The 21,212-nt window shown below is 36.5% G+C and overlaps 1 protein-coding gene across 1 annotated transcript in view; it reads right to left on the bottom strand.

Moving 5' to 3' along the window:
• The window catches only part of LOC122799900 (poly(U)-specific endoribonuclease-B-like), a 412,046-nt gene that overhangs the window by 378,682 nt on the left and 12,152 nt on the right, over positions 1-21,212 (bottom strand). Inside the window, exon 2 of the mRNA XM_044069283.1 lies at positions 16,809-16,905. Within this exon, the coding sequence (XP_043925218.1) occupies positions 16,809-16,905 (97 nt within the window). The remainder of the gene's footprint in view (positions 1-16,808; positions 16,906-21,212) is intronic.

The following is a 21,212-nucleotide window of genomic DNA, read 5'->3' on the forward strand; positions in this document are numbered from 1 at the left end:
GTACACGAATTGACAAAATTCATTATGTTACATTCCTGCTCTCCTTAGGCATATCTGACCACTTAGCTTTTGAATTCTCCTTGGATCAGAATTAAAATACTGGTAACCTAGTACTGGCTACTTATAACATTAGTGATTTTAGAAACTGAAATAAGTTTATTGATATGGTTGGTTTAAATAGACACATTCAAGATCCTTTGTCCTTGTGGAGATCATTTGAAACTGAAAGTCAAAACATTCTGAATTTATGTGAAAGGGTTATTTTGGCTAATCCTAAATGTGTTAAACCATGGTAGTGGAATAAAAGGTTAACAAAATTATTAAAAAAAATGACTTTTAGATGTATAAAAGGCATGGATCAACTACTGCCAAGCAAGCACTTAATAAGATATTTAGACAGTTGAACATTCTAATTAAAACAAATTGGACTGAATATGAGGGCTCACTGATAAAATGTCAGGTCCACAATAACGTTTACAGCTACGTTAGCAGTGCAAAAAACACCACAACAAAGTGGGTCTAGTTTTTTACAAGGGTGCCTTTACTAGTAATAGCAACAAATTAACAGAAATTCTGAATAATTATTTTACTTCATTGGTCTCATAAAAGAAGACCTCACATGCTGAATATTTAACTTCTGATATTTATAAAACTATACATCCCATAACTGAAGAAGAAATGATTAAAAAAATTATCTATGATTAACAATAACAGTTGAGAGGGCCCAGATTTAATATAGGTTGCTTTACATACAACACAGAAAATCAATTAATTAAACCACTAGCTATGTTATTTAATCTGCTTTTAAAAACACTATTGTTTGCGATAGCTGGAAGCTTGCTATTATAGAAACCATATGTAAAAAAAAGGATTTTATGATGTCATCACCAATCGTCATCCAATTAGTCTAACACCAGTATTAAGTAAATTATTTGAAAGGCGCTAATTAGCTATTATAAATGAAGAAAAGAAAATTAATTTAATTGATACTAGCCAACATGATTTTTGAATAAGCTTTCTACATTTACTAATTGTGTCCAGTTTTCTGGCAATGTTAGTGAAGTCTTCAATAATGGCATCACTGTTGGAGTAGTCCATTTGAACTTATCGAAAGCCTTACACTATATCCCACACAAAGTATTAACTCCCTGATCACTTAGAATATTAACTTATATGTTATTAATTGGGTAAAGGGTTGGCTCAACAACAGGAAGTAATGTGTTAGATTGAATGGTCAGTCTTACAGTTGGTCAGAAATTGGTTCTAGTATCCATATAGGTCCATTACTGTTCAGTTTTGTATCTCTTTTTACCTAATACAAACATGTACTGGGTGTCCAAATATGCAGACCACATTAAAATATTTGTATTTGTAACTAGGTTAACTCGTATGTCCCAGAGATATACAAATGGTCAGGGGATAATGGTTTATTTATAAATACTGCAAAAGTGGCATTTTCTACTTCAGTCCAAACAAACTTGTATAGAAATTCAGTTTGAGTACAGATATTATTAATGAGATTTTTGATTGCAATCTGGACATTAAGAATAATACTTTTGCAGTCAGGTTAAAGGCAGTGCAAGTTATGGAAGTATTCTTAAAAAAATTAGCAATAGATCAGGTAAGTTTCTAGTTAAATTATTTACGATGAAAGTAAGATCAGTTATTGAATATAACTCCTTATTTTGTTTATACTGCAAAAGAGATTTAACTGTAGTGGAAAATATTCAGTGGAAGCTCCCTAAACATATCACTGAATATTTATACCAAAATTTATGATATGAAGAAAGTTTGAAAAAGTTTAAATTATATTCCATAACTTATCAGTGGTTACATTGAAAGTTATATCTGGCATATTATGCAATGCATGATGAAGAATCTGGGTTATTGTTAACAATGAAATGTTACCATCTTGTAAATCATCAAAAGGAAAAGATTATACATTCCTGATTTCAAAATGTAAAACTGCTTACCAGGACCAATTTTATAACACAGTCATTAGTGAGACCTTGCAATAGGTTATCTCTAAATATAATATGCTGTCAGTGCATTTAAGGTTGGGAATTGGTATAATACTTAATTTGTTTACCTCACTGATATGACATACAGGGTTTGATTCTTACCTTTAGGGAAATTGGCTGGCCTTTAAATGGCCCTCAAGGGCAGCTAAACTAGTACTTACCTATGAACCTATAAGAAGTCATTAGACTCTTGGTTTGGAAGCAATATGATCTATGGAAATGTAGACCCTGCATATTAATGATCTTCAGCCTTAAAGCAATATAACAAAACTATGAATCAATGAATTAACAACCTCAGTGATGTCTTCTTGTACCCCCGTGACAGGTATTAATTTTAAATATCTGAAAGCAAAAAGAATATAGGACAGCCTCTGTAAAAAATAAAGCATACAGATGTTTCTGCTTAAAAAATAGACTATGCCATGCACTGCCAGCCCATGAATGAAACTGCACTATAGCATGTAATATTCAGGGATTTTATAAAGAGTGGTTGAAATGCTAAGTGAGCAACAAAAGCTTTGAGCAAAACACATAGGTACATAGGTTCATAGGAGGTTACAAGGCTAATGGCCCTAGAGCCCTTACAAGACTTTCCATATTTATTCCGAGTTGCTCCATTTGTTGGTAGTTAGGTGAATGAAGTTCACAGAGATACGGGTCTGTGGTAGTTAATACTGACTTCCTCTGTCCAGCAGAGACATGGGCACCATCCACCATCCCAGGAGTGAATTTGCAGTCACCCATCTATTGATCTAGGTTGTGTTTGAAGAGGGTTAGGGAGGGGCTGTGTTTTATGTGAATTGGAAGCTTGTTCCAGAGAAGTGACAGTTTCTAGGAGATATATCTCTCTTTCCAGCATGACCTGATCTTGTCAGAGGCTAGGTTAAGACTCCTGGAGAGAGTGACCCTCCTGCAGTTTGATTTACGAATGTGTAGCATTTCCATCAGGGTGGGGTCAGAGACTACCCTATAAGCCAGGCAAAGGTCACCCCTTTGAACATTCATTACAGTGGCAACACACCAGAATGGCACACACTACATCAGAAAAGGAAACAAAGGGAATTTCCATTTTTGATGTACTACCTATAACTCTACCACACATTCAGCTCAAATTTGTCTGAATAGTGAAACAGTTATGGAAAGAGCTTTTTGTAAAATAAGCTATGCATTAGAGTTAGGGGCTGAGTTAGGGTAATGAATTCTCAGTTAACCAGCACCCATTGGGAATGGTAGATGCCGGATAACTGCAGTTTCTGCAGGGGCAGCTTGTGCTATTGGACTGCAGCCCCCCCAGCTGTAAAAAGAAAATGAAAATAACAACAACAAAAAAATTAAAAGACTCCTGGAACTCTGCGCATGTGTGCTGGAATCTGGACTGGTTTAACAGCAGTCCAGATTAGGAGGAAGGCATCAGAGTACATCTGCATAGACCAGAAGGGGACTGGACTGCAACATCTGCAGGCTGGATTATCCAGCCTGCTCTCGCAGGAACTGTATTTCATTGCAGGGATTTTGTATTTCTTCAAGGGAGCCCTCATGTATTGTGTGTGTTTTCTACGGGACTTGTATTTCTTCAATGGAGCAACTTGTATTTTATTCTTTATTCAACGGAGCCCTCAGGTACTGTGTTTCAATGGGACTAGTGTGAGTGTGTGTGTGTGTGTGTGTGTGTGTGTGTGTGTGTGTGTGTGTGTGTGTGTGTGTGTGTGTGTGTGTGTGTGTCTGTTGTCTGTGGGTATCAGTATATGCGTATATGCAGTTCTGTTTTGTTGCATGATAGTATATACATGTTTTTAAAATAAGACTAACTAATTGAGGCAATTAAAAGGCTGAAAGTTTTCTACACAATTAGTATAAGGAGTTTTCCTTCAGAGTATAGTTGCTAATACAATTGAAACAGCAAGTAGCCCAGATTCACAGCATTTCTCAAATGAATGTTTAGCTTTTTAATTTATTCTGTTTACTTTTGGCTGTGCAGCAACTAGTCTGAAGTGAGTGCATGTAAAACACATCAAACCTTTACAGATGCTTTTGTGAATTGTTCTTACTTAGAAAACCTTTCACTTGAAACTCAGCATATATACCTTTAATGATTAGCTTTTAGCTGGCATATCCCATAACTTCAATGAACCTCTAAACCTTCAAGAAGGTAAAACATTAAATGTAACTGTAAACACAGTGAATATGGCTATGCCATTTGTTGAAAAAATGCCCAATAATTAGTGATTCACTGCTCTACCATAACTGTCCTCTAAGATAGTATTAGATGTACCAAAATCCCATGTTACTAAACAAAACTATTGCAAACGTTGTGTTTCTCTATTGTATAAGTTTCATGGTTCTCTCTGATGATCATGTTGGCACTATTGGGGATTTGACTTGCCCCACTGCCACAAAATGTGGAAACTAAGTTAGCACTGACAGGGTTTGCATCCTACCTCTGCCAACCAAATGGTCATGCTGGATATGTGAGGAACAGGGGACATGGTCCATAGATGCACTCTATTGCCCAAATAGGTATGGTGGTCACCAGAGGGAAGGCATCTTTGAGTAACACCATAGGATAAAGTACAAAATAAAAAAGTGCAGGCATATCTGATTCACTAACATATTCACCACATACAACCTGTGCTTGAGACAGACATTTGAATTTCAGACTTCACATTCTTCAGAAAGTACATGGTAACACAAAACATTTTATTATAGCAATTTTCTAAGTTTATAAGATCAATATTTGAAATTTGTCCCTAGTTTGGGGCTGTATTCCCCCATTATTGGCTTTGTCCAGGTTTTTTGTGCTAAGAGGTTGAGCGCTATGGTAAGAACTGAATTCACTGAATATGTTTGGGAGCTGTATTCCCCATTATTGGCTTGTCCAGGAATGTTGTGCTAAGAGGTTGAGAGCTATGGTGAGAACTGAATTCACTAAATGATAGCCATTTAAATTTCAGTCTTCCTGTCTTAGTTTCAAGAAACAGTTGATTTGGCATAGTGGTTTGCTGCTCTGACTGTAGTGCATAGGGTCCTGGATTTAAGACTTGGCAGTGTAATGCATGTTGATAACACAGCATTTTATTCTAGCAGCTTTCCAAGATTATACAAGCAAAGTTTAAAATGTGTCCCTGGATTTTGGGCTTTTATCCCCCCTCCAATAAATTTTGGCTTTTTCCAGATTTCTTGTGCTGCAAAGTTGAGAGATACAGTTGAGTGTTGAGTGGATTTTACAAAGAGCTGAGAGCTTCAGGGGAAGAAAATGCCCTCTAACAACTGTACTGTATTATACAATGAATACGATTCAATACAATCAGGAAGGGTTTCCAAAGAACACATGAGCAAGGGGCCTATGATTTGAAAACAGCCCAAAGTTAATCTTTATCTCCCACTGGCCAGATGTATTTTCTTTGAATGTGGGTTTCAGTTCTGTTTCAATTAATGTGAATTGCAAGGGCAGAGAAGTTTTAATGCTAAGTCTGTTTTCATTGTGAGACTGCATTGCTTTGTTTAGCAGATGTCTATTACTGTTTGTGCTGTAAAATGTAAAATAAAATTTTTAAATTAAATCCAAATCATCATAGAAGTAAAGCAGTATGCACATTACAGTGTTTATGGTAAATGGGGTGAAATAGCCAACTAATGGGACATTGGAATGGCTGCAAGGGGGAGGCCCCATGTGAGGGGGAAAGGGCAGCAAACTCAAAGAGAGCCCCAGCTGAACTATACCTCTCAACTGTCCAGATTTTCTCAGAATGAATATATTTTTGCTTATTTTTGGTTTGTTCCTCATAAAAATTGTGGTTTTCTGGCAAATCATTTAGTAATGAAGTCACTAAATAATGACATACATTGAGTTTCAGTCTTCATACCCTTCAGACAAATGCATGCTAAAGCAAGACTTGTTATTCTATCAACTGTCTAAGTTTATACAACAGCACTTTTTAGTACTGCTTTGTATGTTCCCCCAATATAGTTGGCCTTGTTAAGATTTCCTGCATTAACAGGTTGAGAGGTATGCACAAATAAATCTCTTTATAGAATTATGTATATACAAACCTCTCAACTGTCCCTGATTTTGGCTCAAAATATTGCTCTTCCTCTAATAATCCCTCCGCAAAATGTCAATTTTGGAAAAAAACCTGGAGGGCTTACAATTAATAAATAATTGTAATGATCTGAGTTATAAATTACTTTTATTTCATAAATGCATGTAGATTGTCTATTTTGTCAGCTGCCCAAGTTAACAGTACTAATATAAAAAAAAGTGTCCCTTCTTTGATAGGTTCCGAGTTGTATTGTGTGGCTATCTTATATTTTTGCATCACATTTGTGGTCCACTTTTCACCAAAGTGTGGTTTTCTGGCAAATTTGTGGCAACTAATTAAAGACTGAAGTTAGAAATTAATGACAGAAAATTGAGTTTCAGATTTCATACCCTTCAGAAAATTCATTCAAATCATGACCTACTATTCTATTACCTTTCTAAGTTTATAAGAGCAATATTTAACATTTGTCCTTATTTTTGGACCTTTGTCCTACTCCTATTTATGGTTTGTCCAGATTTCTTGCTCTGAGGTTGAGAGGTATGACAAATGTGTCAGGGCCATCACTGTCAGCCGGAGACATTTCAAACTGTGACATACTTTTTTGCACCCCACTCACCCATGTAGTGACTCTGGATGTATCCAAGTAAGGCAAGGAGCAGTTATGCAGTCTAAGTGTGCAGAGTATCCCCCCCCCATCCAAAGTAGACACAAGTACTACAGTGGCTTTTCAACTGTCCTTGATTTTGCAGAATGTTCTGGCTTTCTGTCATATTTTTATACTGTTGATTTATGCTTCTTATTATTCAGAAAATGCATGTTGTTGCCATGCCTGTTGCTCTGTGTTTAAGTAACAATGCTTTAATGACCATCAGGTAAGCTTGTCTGAGATTGTAAGATGCAAGTAAGCTTTAATAAGCATACTGTTAAACAATCACCAACATTAAATGCCTTTTTGTTGTTGTCATGCAGAGAATATTTACATAACTAAAGTATAAGCCTTAGGTATTGAAACGCATATCCCAGTATTTGTAATAAAGGACAGGATTACAGTATTTTCAGAAGCTCATTACATTTGTTGGAGACTTGCAGTCATCTTTGCAGGCTTTACCAGTAAACTAAACAGAATGTAAATCTATCGTGTGGTACATAACCTGTGCAGTAATCCTTTAAGCAATTTATCTTGAGCTTGTTTCTTGTTTTCTGTTTATTTTTTACTTTGATCATGTTTTCCCCATGAAACATGTAGATAGTTGTTGTCATGCAGCAGGTCTTTTTTGAATAGGAAACATTTTTACAAGTGAGGGTATCACAGAGATTGCTACTGTCAGCATGTTACTTTGTACTTTTATAAAGCCGAATATAAATTATAATTAGAACTGTAGTGCAAAGAGAAGTGGTTTGAGTTGAGTGCTGCATGTTTTTTTATACTTGATTTTGACTGGCATTCCAGTAATGTATTTAAAAAGTAAATTATTTTTTCATGCCTCACAACCTTTTTGTTGCCATCTAGATATTAAGTAAGCTGTCATGTAGCCAAAGGACTGAAATATTTTTTTTCTTCTACACTTCATTTTGTCTTGACTGGACTCTCATAAGGACAATTTGGCACTCAGGGCAGCGTATTTAATTAAATTAAATTAAAGTCCCAGTTTTAGTGTTTTTTAGCATAGTTCTGCCCCTTCTAGTTGACCACACCCCTTCCCATTGGCCCCACCCATTCATCTGTCTCCTGCAGCCCTCCTTTGATTTTTTTTTTTTTTTTTTTTTGTGATATCTTTTTATTCAAATTTAACAGTTTCCAAACCATATACAATAAAATCAGTAGATCCAGTTACAGAAAGTTAAACAAACATAATTGATAACTATATACAAAACTCATCTATATCTAGTTATTTTGAAATAGTAATTTACCAAAGTTGTTATGATAGAATATCATCCTTGATCATCTTCCAGACATCCTTCTGTACTGGCTTTAGCTTCATGGAGTACCACAGGTATTTATGCACATACAATTGTTTTCTGGCTACATGTCTGAATCCTTCCCATGACATCTTAGCTCTATCTTTCCAATTTAGAGTAATGTAATATTTTATCAGCGTGAATGTTGTTATAAGAAAATGTAGATGTTTGTTAGTCAGTCCTGATGGGGGAATGTGTAAAAGAACAAATTTCCAAGATAGGGTTGTTTTTTCATATCCCATTTTTTCTAGTTTGACTCTTAGTGCACACCATAATTTATATGAACATTTACAACTCCAAAATATATGAATGATATCTGCCTCTTGTGAAGGGCAGAATTGGCAGTATGGTGGGAGCTCCTTGTACATCTTATTTAATATTGAGGGGGTGTAGTATGCATTATTTAATATCATAAGTTGCGTATATCTATACTTTTGAAGGGGAATAAATTTGGAGGATTTCTGAAAAGTCTGTGCAATTTCTTTGGAAGAAATAGAAGCATCCTGTTTCGTCCAGTAGTTAGAGTGTATAGCCTCTCTGTTATATTTAATAGACAAAGCAAATTTATAGACATTTGAGATCATTTTTTTTTTCCTAGTCAACAGATCCCATAAGGTCTTACATGAATCTCTATATGATTCTAGGGTGTCAATGTCTTCCCAGTATCTGAGACATACTTCTTTTAATTGTCTAACAATAGTTGTATATTTTGGTGCCAAATTCAACTTGATTCTTATGTTAAATATCGAATCCTGTTTGAGGAGAAGGAAATCAACTGCTGTTTTATCCCTTAACAGAGGGTATGGGTTCAGATTGATCATTCTCTCATTAAGTTGTATATTAGGATTGAGGTGAAGAGGTTGTAGTGTTAGGAATGCATCATATAGGTTCAATGACTTAAAACATTTTTGAGTGATTTTAATTTGTTCCCATAAGTCGTTCTGTAATTTATATCTTTTCCTAGCTGTTCCATCTAAGAATGGGAGGGCCATGGGGTTAAATCCTAGTGTTTTAACATAATTATAGTATAGTTTCACCCAAATCGGACACCATTTAGTGGGATCAGCCTTAAAAGTTGCAATGTTGATTATTCTGCTACAACTATTAATTTCATAATAAAGTTTAAAGTCAGGTAATCCCACTCCGCCTTTATCCTTGGGATAAATAAGCTTTTGATAGCTTATTCTTATAGGCCGTAGGTGCCATAAAAATTTCGATAGGGTTGCTTGAATGTTATTAAAAACTTTATTATGTATCAGTGTATTAGTTGCGTTAAACATAAAAAGTAGTCTCGGGAGAACATTCATCTTGATAATGGCCACCCTTGATAGAAAAGGAAGTTTAAGTTGAGACCATCTTTCCAGGTCTTTTTGTATGTTTGACCATACTTTCTCTACATTTTCTTGGTAATATTTATACGAGTCAGTATAAAATGTTATTCCTAGATAGTGTAGCTGGTCTCTAATTTTAATATTTACCGGAGTAAGAATACTTGGATACTGAGTATGCATATTTAAAGGGAATATTGTTGATTTATTCATATTTATCTTATAATTCGAGAATTTAGAAAATTGGTCTATTGAGTTAGTTATCTTATTAAAGTCAGAATTAGGGAGGGAGTAATATATATTTAAATCATCCGCAAAGGCTGATAGTGCTATTTCAGTTTTAAATAGAGATGGGATATTGTGAAACGTTTTCTGTTTTATTAATAGGAACAGTGGTTCAATATACAAATTAAATAAAAGAGGTGATAAGGGACATCCCTGTCTTATTCCATTGTTAATATTTATTTTCCTTGAACTATATTTGTTTATTTGTAGTAGGGTATAGGCTCTCATATGAAGTGCTTTTATATAGTGAATGAATTGTAGAGGAAAGCAATATCTTTGCAAGGTAATAAGCCAAGATGTGAAGCGCAGTGCTAAAACCAAACTAATAAACGAAACAAGCACTGTGAAGAGGACGAACTGCACCGGACAACCTTGCTTCCAACAAACAGCTTTATTATACGTGAACAAACCAAATCACACGTATTTCGTCTCAAATATAAGACTTCATCAGACAAGTAAAAACATGACAAACAACCATTTATATATGCTTACATATTATTTAAAATACCCAATAAAAATCTAGCAATCCTCATGAATTATGAATGAATGTACGCGTGTACTGGGAAGTAAATAAATGTTACATTGAACAAATCAAAATCAAATTTTATGTTTCTATTCACAACATAAAATGTAAAATGTAAAATGTATGTGTGCCAATTGTATATGGACAAATAATGAAACCGATATTTTAATATATATACACAAATGAAGCAATTAGGTGGCTAACCTGGTTTAACAATAGAGACTTATTTGTATTGAAATTCCCTAACTATACTCCCATCTAGTGGTTGAAAACTAGATGTGCATAGAATTTCCATCCTAAGTGTTATTCTCTATTAAAGAGTAGTAAATGAAAAATGGAAAAATAATAAATAGATGTGTAACAATGATCAATAAGGTATAAATAATGTATATGTAAAAAATATATATATTATTTGTCCATATACAATTGGCACACATACATTTTACATTTTACATTTTATATTGTGAATAGAAACATAAAATTTGATTTTGATTTGTTCAATGTAACATTTATTTACTTCCCAGTACACGCGTACATTCATTCATAATTCATGAGGATTGCTAGAATTTTATTGGGTATTTTAAATAATATGTAAGCATATATAAATGGTTGTTTGTCATGTTTTTACTTGTCTGATGAAGTCTTATATTTGAGACGAAATACGTGTGATTTGGTTTGTTCACGTATAATAAAGCTGTTTGTTGGAAGCAAGGTTGTCCGGTGCAGTTCGTCCTCTTCACAGTGCTTGTTTCGTTTATCTTTGCAAGGTAGCTATTAGGAAGATTTCATTTATTCTGTCGAATGCTTTAGATGCATCTATAGCCAATGTGTAGATAGATGTTTGATTTATCTGGGATAAAGAAATCATTGCTTCTAGAGTAAGTCTCTGATCCGTTGTTTGTCTGTAATTAATAAACCCCGATTGTTCTGGGGAGACAATTTTTGTAATTACTGTTTTAATTCTATTCGCTAGTATTGCTGCCATAATTTTCATATCCACATTCATAATAGAGATGGGCCTATAATTATGAGGGTTATTGGTGTCGGTATTTGGTTTGGGTATAAGTATAGTTCTGGATGCGTTCAGGTGTGGATCAGAGATACCGAATCCTATAATATGCTCGAAGAGATGATAAAGAATAATGGATAATTTGGAGCTAAAGCATTTGTAAAACTCGGCTGGAAAACCATCTAGGCCCGGTGCTTTATTATTTTTTAAATTGTTAATTTCTAAGTTAATTTCTGCTTGCGTAATCCCTGCAGACAGAAGAGCTTGTTGTGATTCATTTAGCTTGGGAAATGTTAATTCGTTTAGGAATGAATGTAACTCCTGTTCACTGAAATTATTGGGAGTAGGGTTATATATTTCTTCGTAAATGTTCTCAAATACCTTAATTATATCTTGAGTGTTATAGAATTTATTGTGCTGGAAAACAATTTCAGAAATATATGGGGTGGGTTTATAATGATTAAGTAATCTAGCTAAAAATCTAGAAGGGAGTTGTGCCCATTGTGAATAATTGGCTAGGTTCTTAATTTCGTGAAATGACAAATTTTCTGCTTGTAGGGATAACAGATTGGCTCTAAGTTGATCAATAGTATTCTCTACTTCCAAGGAATAATTTTATTGTAGTTTCACCTCAAGCTTAGTTATCTCTTCCTTAATTTTGTTTTGTTTAATGTTAGTGCCTTTGTTATAGAATGCAGATTTATTAATTATCATTCCTCTAATCAGAACTTTCGTAGTGGCCCAATTTATATCTAATGAACAGCTGTTATCATTGAGGGATAAAATGCATTGGTCTAATAACCCGTCAATCTCCTTTTTAAGATCTATCTTATCAAGTAGATTAGGGTTTAAATGCCACCATCTATTATAGTTTTTCGAAGAGTGTTTATGGTTCCAATCTATTATTAAGGTAATTTTTGAATGATCTGATAGAGATCTGGGATCCATATGAAGTGTAGGCTCGAAGTGTATAAATATGTCCGAGATTAGGAAGAAGTCCAGTCTGGACCAACTCTTGTGACATTGAGAGAAAAATGTAAAACCTCTATCTACGTTATGTTTGTTTATGTTGTGATATGGGTCCACTAGTCTAAAATCGTTTTTTATTTCAAAAAGTGCAGTAGTGGCCTGCGAGTTATATTTAGAGTTAGTGTTTGTTCTATCCATTTTTGGGTCCTGAATGGAGTTCCAGTCACCCCCTAGTATGAAGTAGTGTTCTGGGAAGGATTTTAGCAAGTTGTAGATGTTGATCATAAAGTTGTGTTGGGAAGTACAAGGGGCATACACGTTTAATATTAATACTGGTTTGTTTAGCCTTTCAGTTTTAGTTATGAAGTAGCACCACCTACCTTCTGGGTCTGAGTCTTGATTAATAATGTCCTGCTGGAAGGATTTTTTAATAATGATAGCTACTCCTACCTTATTAGTTTTATTGCCTGATGCTATGATGGTTCTGATCCATCTTTTATTCACTGTAAAGTTCCATTGTTCCTTTAGTAAGTGTGTTTCTTGTATCATAATAAAGTCCAAATTGGATTTACACACTACATGCATAAATAGTTTTCTTTTATTATCTGCTTGTAAACCCTTAACATTCCATGAAGCTAACGTCCACATACCTCTATAAGTAATTGCAAGCTTAACCAGAGTTTATAAGTTGTAAAGATAAAAACAATTAGTACAGAAGGAAACCATACCAGATCATTAGAACATAGATATAGATAAGGGACTCTTCCAGTCTTACCCCAGTGCCTATCCACTAAATCTCCTAGTCTGGAAGAGAGAGGGATACATCTTCTTATTTGGAGAATATTTGTTACACAAGATATAAGAAACTCCATTTTAAAACTGGAAGATGTGTATTCATTGTTTAAAGAGTATCCCATTTTTCTAAACCCATCCCTACAGATCATAGAAAACTAAACTATAATTAGTTTTAATTACTAATACACAGACAGAGCAAATAATTGAATGCATTGTGAGAATTCCTAAATACAATTTACATGCCGACATAAGTAATAAGGCATAATATTCTAGTACCATTATGTTAAGCCATCTAATATAACACTTTTAATCTAAATAAACATTTCCTAACCATGTATCATATGTAGCCTATAGATGGTAATTACTATCTATTCAAAGACCCCACTTAACTACCAGATTAATGTAAATGACATACTATATGTTAATGTTACAGTTATACTTAAGAAAGAAGTAAACCAGCAAACATGGGAGCCTATAACAAACATTTTGGGGGCCAACTTTCATTTCATATCCTACCTTATTCATGCACATCCCAGTCCCTTCCCAGGTCATCATTAACATCCTATAAGTTTATTATCTAGAATGAATTGTAAGATTTTGCCTTCATTCCGTCATTGTACCTTATTTCCAGACATGTTTTATCCGTTCTGACAGTGCTTACATTGAGCTGCTTTATATTAGCATGCATAATGAACAGAGAGATAGTTCAAGGTAATCCTTTCCATGTTAATCTAATCATGGGTACAGCCTTAAGTAGGTTGGAAAGGTACCTATCAATGCTCTTTTTTTAAAGTGAATTTAATATATGCTAGCCATGTTACAAATATCTTTTGCACAGTATATAAAATTTCAGAATAAATCAAGGTTTATAAGCTTTTAACACAAAGATTATCCAAAATCGCAAACCAACTGAATGCACATCTTATCTTATACAATACTTTGGAAATATTTAATACCAAGTTGTCCGGTTATGCCTGCTGCCAGAAAGTAAAATACTGAGACCAGAAAGTCAGAAAACGCATTGCTAAATCTGTCACCAAAAAGTTTCTGTTTCTCTAATTATTGAAATAGAACAGGCTCGATACTCTTGAAAGATTTCCGGTTCCTATGAGCTTAACACATTAGCCTACACTGTATCGTTGAGACAAAAAAAAAAAAAAAAAAAATAGTACCTTTTCCTTATTTAAAGTTCAGTATCATGCCTTCCGCTTCGATCGGATTTGACTATGAGGCGATCGTTTATCAGCAAGCCCTATTATTAAGATCTTGCATTAACCGAAAGAATAGAGTAAAAAAAAAGAAAAAAACAGCATTTCCTTTTATTTTCCTGAAGCTCCATGTTAAAGTAGAACTTCTTCCTTTAAGGGAGCGCTGCATTGTGGGAGATCCTTTCGAGCGCAAAGGATTGTGTGAAAGCCAGGACTCACTGGGAGCTGTAGTTTGCTGAGGTTTGCCTTTCCGAGGTTAACCACGAGGAGAACAGGCCCAGGAATACAGAAAACCAGCCGGTCGCGGATCCGAGGCCCTCCAGGCAGGCGGGAACCAGGTACATATGATACAGTTCAAATAGGACTATTAATGAAGAGATAATTGTGTTATCTTATATCTTATATCTTGTTAATGCAGCTTCTAACATTGTGCATCAATCGGTCAACAATCCTTACTTATACTTTTATCCGGATTGTATTTGTAGAGTTTTAGAAATATTGGAGCAGCTTCTTCTTTGCTTTTTACTGAATATTTGGTTCCTTGAAATGAGAAAATGAGCGTATTGGGGTACTTCATCTGGAATTTTGTTTGTTTATTAATCAGGAAGGCACAGTATGGGGCAAGTTTTTGTCTTTCCAGTTTTATTTGATATGGTAGGTCTTGTGTTATGTATATCTTCACTCCATTCCAGTCCACAGATTTTTTTGTTTTAGCAGCAGTTAAGAGTTTAGTGACATGGTGAAAGTTAAGTATTTAAGCATAAACAATTCTTGGATTGTTTAATACAGGTGCAGGTCTCAGAGCTCTGTGAGCCCTCTCAATAGTAATTTGTTTAGCTTCTTGTTCATTATTCAGGAATAGAGAGAAAATTATGTTTAGAGTGTCCATCAGCTTGTTTTGTTCAATATTTTCAGGAATGCCCCTTATGATTATGTTGTTGCGTCTAGATCTGGCTTCTAGATCTTCTAGATCTATTTCTTGGAGGTCCAGGATAGAGGTTTTGTTGATTTCTGAAGCTTTTTGGATGTTTTCTATTTTAATGTCTTGATCCATAATTTTGGATTCAATTTTGTCCATTCTTGTTAGGATTTTATCTGTGGAAGATCCGACTGCATTTATTTGGATAGAGAGATTTTGTATCGTCTCATGAATGGGTTGTAGTGCCACTTTAAGTTCCTCTAGGTTGGAGGATTCTATTTTATTTTTGCTTGAGGTTGTGATTTTGTTAGCCTCCATAGATTTGTTGGTTCTGGCTCTTTTGGATGTCATATCTTTTTCAGGAGAGTTTAATGAGGTAAATTTTGCTTTAGTACCCTGGCTTTCCATAGAATCTGAGTCCAATGACATATTGAGTATTCAGCTTTGATGTTGGGAGGGTGGCCTAATGGTTAAGGTGTTTGCCTTACTAACACAAGGTGCAGGGTTTGAGTCTCACAAGGGATAAGTGGCTAGGCTTAAAATGGCTCGCAAGGGCAGTTAGCTTAGTACTAATCTATGAACCTATGTATGCTAGTAGATGTTTTTTCTGTGCTATGTTTTAGAATCCCTTCAGCCTGGATAGCTTGAGTATCAAGATCCCATGTGGCATAAAGTCCAGTTATAATCAGCATCAATCCAGCCCTTCTACACGAAATCCACCAGTATATTTTCCTCAGATAAGTACCTTAGGTCGTTAGATGGTTTAAAATGTATACTTGTAACTGAAGGATGCCCTTTCCTCACTAGTAAAATGTAAAGTTAGCTAAGGTAGAATGCTCCTCTGTGTATCAACACTCCCTATAGGACAGCAGCCATCTTGAATTCTCTCAGCCCTCCTTTGATTTGAAGTCACCAGCCACCACTGAGTTTCTGGTTGCTTGGGAATTACTATTAAAAATAAGCCTGACTAATACTGTACTCTATACTATTTGTTTGGTTTGACTTGTTCTCAGGTTGGGGAGAGAGGGAATTTATTCCTATCTTCCTTTTTAAAACTCTAAAACTCTAAAAATGTAAGGTATGTTTCTGCGGGGGGGGGGGGCAGAAAGTGTAATACATGAAAATTGTACTGTATTTATTCAATATTTTTTTGCTGGCTGCTTGAGAGTGCTGGTTACTTGAGTTCTGGTTAACTGAGAATTTACTGTATTACTGTATTACTAAGGTGGAGCAGGGAGGGGGCACGCGCACACACACACACACACACACACACACACACACACACACACACACACACACACACACACACACACACACACATTGAATCTATCCACTTACCTAACATTTACCCTAACCCTAAAACACACTTGCACACAAACTCCCTGCTCCACCACTTACCTTTGCTGACCAATCAAAACTCAACCAGGTTAGTGTTTACACAAATGGTCGTTCACTCACATCTTACAGCAGCTGACATACATCACAGAAATGTGTGTCAACCAAGTCAGGTGTCACCAGGTCAGGCTAGTACCTAATGGTTATACATTTTTATTCACAAGTTTACTCTAATGTGATATACCTGTAGATGTTTGACACAGCAAATAGAAATACATTTCAAGGTAGTGTAAATTTGCTTACCCAGTTTTAGGACTACAGGCATTTATTATAGACAGTCCTGTAATTTGAAACCAAATAAAATAAACTGTATATCCAAACCATTATCTCAGAGGGCACTGTAGATATCATGCTTACCGGAGAATGTTTCTTTCCTGAAAACATTTTCATCCACATACTTGAACAATGGTGTGCCATTTGTAATAATGTTGTGGTCAGTAGATGCAGAATTTCCCTTAAAAGACAACACAAAACACTTGTAAAGAAAATAAAATTGTTTACTATGTTCAAGAAAATAGTATAAAATGTTAACATCATTAACATCATTTTCAAATTTGCAGGACAAGGTCTTTCAAATCTAATGTTTTTCTTGAATCAAAAGCTTGTTGCCACTGGATGTGGTACAGTAGGGAAAAATACACTTTATATACTGCTACCACCACCAGGATTAAGTTAAAGTCAAGATCTGGGGCATAATTTTGACCCTCATAGTAAACAACGATGATACCTGAAAGGACTTCACACAGCATAAATATAAAACACCTGAGGAAAAAGAAAATGACATAAGGAATAGCACATTTTGGTTAAAATTTTGCATAATGGCACAACCCATGGCTAGTCACATTTACCCAGGATAACTGTTAGTTTAACTTTCCAACTAAGCCTCAAAACCACAGAAAAACACAGTGGATGAGAAATGCAAATGTTAGAGTTCCCTGTTCTAAAGCTTTGGATCGCCTACCATTAAAGCATGACAACAAGAACAGAAGCAACACTAATTTTACATTTTGGGGGGTGTTGAGGGTCATACCTCTCAAACTCTTAGCACAAGAAATCTGTGCTAAGCCTAACATAATGGTGGGTCAAAGGCCCAAAAACAGGCACAGATTTTAAATATTCATGTTATAAACTTAGAAAGTTGCTAGAATAAAAGGTTTTACATTGCCATGCATTATCTGCAAGCTATGAAGTCTGAACTCAAATGTATGTTATTATTTAGTGACTTCAGTCTTTAGTGATTTGCCATTAACCTACAAATTTTATGATGAAATGACCAAAAATATGAAACAAAAATCTGGACATTCTGTGAAAATCTAGAGAGTGGAGAGGTATGGTGGGGATGAAGTCTGAAGCTTTGCCCAAACATGAGTTAATTTTCCTAGCATGGAAAACTGTTCTGTTTGACATTATGGCATGGGTGTATAAACACACGTAAAAAAAAAAAAAAAAAAAAAAAAGTCCACCAACCCTCATAGTGCACTGCTTCTCTCCTATGCAGTCCTTAAAGATCAAATCCAGAGTAGCATGTATACCTCCTGTCCTTAGATAAAAAAAAGATCTATTCTGGTTCTGATGACATTCTGATGTAGTACTGTTGTATTCCAGGTAGCTTTTTACAGTTTAATGTTAAAAATGATATATAAAATACCATCACTCCAGTGGCTTTACTCAACAGAGGCAGTGGGAACTAAGTTTGGGTGGCACAATGCCAGGTTAATCCTATGGGCTAGGCCTGTAAAGGGTCCAGGTCCATTAGCCTAGTACACACCTATGAACCTATGAATCCATGTGCTACATGCAGTTTCCTGTTTCACAAACTAGCATCATGATATGCTGCACTTTGATGATGCAAATCCATACGAAAGAACAAACAGATTCACTGTAGTAATGAGGGGTCATCTGGTGTTTTGGTGTGGAGAGACCATATATACAGTAAGTTTCAGCATGTGCTGTTCTCTTAATGTTGTCATGCCTTTGTTACATATAGTAACCATTTGCTGAGACAACTCAAGCCACATTTTCCTGAAAAATCACATATTTCACAAAGTCAAATATCAACTAACAAGTGGTTTCATTTAATTATATTGACAACTGTGATAGGCTCATAGGTAGGTACTAGGCTATCTGCCTAAAGGCATTTATAAGCCTAGTCAGAATGTGTTGGCTTTTGCCACCCCCTTAGATTAGTTCCCTGTGCCTCTGTCCAGCAGAGCCATTGAAGTGATCCCCGGGGTAAACTTTCTGTTTCCCATCCACTTGTCAAGGTTTCTCTTGAAGAGTGTTAGCGAGGAGCTCTGCCTAATGTAGATTGGAATCTTGTTCCAGAGCATGGGAAGTCTCTGGGACAGGAATCTATCCCTCCAGCACATCCTATTTATTGCAAAAAACAAAAAACACAATCCAGGGTAAAGTATCACCTCCCAAAGAAAAGAAGTTATGTCTAAGGTATAAGAGGTAGATACACCAAGACAATCGAAGCCAACCAAAAACGTATTAAGTCTGATGAAGCATCCTGGCTGACGTGAAAGCGCTTACTTTGTTCAATAAATTTGTGTTGCAGTGATACACGTTTTTGGTTGGCTTCGATTGTCTTGGTGTATCTACCTCTTATACCTTGGACATCCTATTTATTGTTGTGGTGAGGTTAAGATCCCTAGAGCATGTAGCTCGAAGGGATATGGTTTTCTTTAGGTGGAGCATGTCCATCAATTCTGGGTTGGACATGGCCTTGTATGTCAGGCATAGCTCACCTCTGAGTAGGCGGTATGCAACTGAGTACAGCTGAAGTTTCTTCGGTCAGGCTGCATAGGGCATCCGTTTGAGGCCAGTGATCCTCTTGGTGAGGTACTTCTGTGGTCTTTCCAGCTGTTGCAGGTGTCTTGTAAGGTACATTCCAAATGGGACGTTGTACTCTATGATGGGTCTGATGAGTGATGTGTAGAGGGGCACAATGACCTCTTTTGATCTGGATGCAAACCCTTTTGTGATTAGGTGGGCCACATAGAAGGATTTTCTAACCACTTTGGAAATGTGATTATCAAAGGAGAAATTACTACCTACTTGGGTCCCCAGATCCCTTATTACATCTTCCATATTTAGGGGGCTACCACCTATGTGGTAGTTTGTGGGTACTTTGTTTTTTTCCAAAAGGGATGACTATGCACTTTTTGGCATTTAGCTTGAGGCCATGGTTTTGACACCAGGTATCTGTCTGAGTGAAACCCTTTTGGAGGATGTCTGTGTCAGCTGGAGAGTCAATTATAGCCCCTAATTTGCAGTTGTCTGCGAACTTGGTCAGCCATAGACCTCCTGTGCTTGCCTGTACCTCTGAGAAGTATATGCCGAACAGGAGGGGTCCTAGGACTGAGCCTGGGGGAACGCCACTTGTAACTGGTTTAGAGTCAGACTTAGCTCCCGCAACTCTTACCATGTGGGTTCTGTCCATGAGCCAGCTGACAACCCATCTCGTGATGTAGGGGTTTATGTTCAGGCTGGTGAGCTTATCTATATTACCAGAATGGGGAATGGTGTCAAAGGCCTTTGCTAGGTCTAGGTAGGCTGTGTGGACCACCTTTCCCTCATCTATAACCTTGGTAACTGTCTCAAAGAAGTCCACCAGGTTTAGGAGGCACAACCTGCCCTTAACAAAGCCGAACTGGGTAGGGTCCAGTGTTTGGAGGTTCCCAATGTCTCTGTTAATGAGATCTATGATGATGCGCTCTATAGCCTTGCAGACCAAGCTAGTCAGGCTTATAGGGCAATAGTTCCCTGGGTCTGTTGTGGCTCCAGCTTTGTCGAGCAGAATAACCATTGCTGTGCACCACTCTATGGGCACGTAGCCTGTGGAAAGGCTGAGTTTGAACAGTGTGTTTAGGTAAGGGGTTAGTTCATTTTTGAGCTCGTGTAGGACACAGCCTGGGACACCGTCTGGTCCAATTGATGCTGTGTTTATGGCTTTGGAGAGGGCTGTTTTAACCTGAGTGTCTGTGATTTCAGGGGCATTACATTCTTCCGGTATGGTTATGGACCCTTTTGGGGGTGAGAGGGGGGTGAAGTTTGCATTGAACCTGTCTGCCAGGATGTTGGCAATATCGGTCGGTTCAGTGTATTTTGTGCCATTCTGCACTAACTCTGAGCAGATCTGAGAATTGCCACTTAGATTCTTGACATAGCTAAAGAATGCCTTGTGGTTATCCTTGGAGTCCTTGGCAATTTTTCTTTCGAAGCTAGCCTTCAATGATTTTATGAGGGATTGTAGTTTCTTGCTCCTTGTGGAAGTGGATAGACTTACAAGAGGACAAAATAGTGTGTATGAAGGTGATTGGGCTCCTTTCATGTAAGCAGACAGCCAAGGATGGAAGAGAATGCAACTACTGCCACCAACATGATGAGGGAAGTGACTACTGCCACTACTGTGATGGGGAGACATGCCAATGCCACCAATGGGATGGGGGGTGAGGACCATTGCCACCACTGCTACAGGAAGATATGCCCACTGCCACCAATGTGATGCAGGGATGTGACCACTGCCACCACTGTTACAGAGCAACATGTCCATACCACCGATGTGATGCTCTGAAGACAGGATGTCACCCACTGTGTCATCAAATCAGCTGGCACCAATGAGGTTTAAATCCCACCACTACCAAACAAGGGTGAAGTTATAGCAAGGAAGTGCACACAAAACTATTTCAATAATTCTCAAAATACAACCTGGCTCTAACACCATAAAGGGAATATGCAGTGCCACCATGGATATGG

This window comes from Protopterus annectens, chromosome 4.part0 (assembly GCF_019279795.1).
Source record: "Protopterus annectens isolate FY-2018-M chromosome 4.part0, PAN1.0, whole genome shotgun sequence".
Lineage (NCBI taxonomy): Eukaryota > Metazoa > Chordata > Ceratodontiformes > Protopteridae > Protopterus > Protopterus annectens.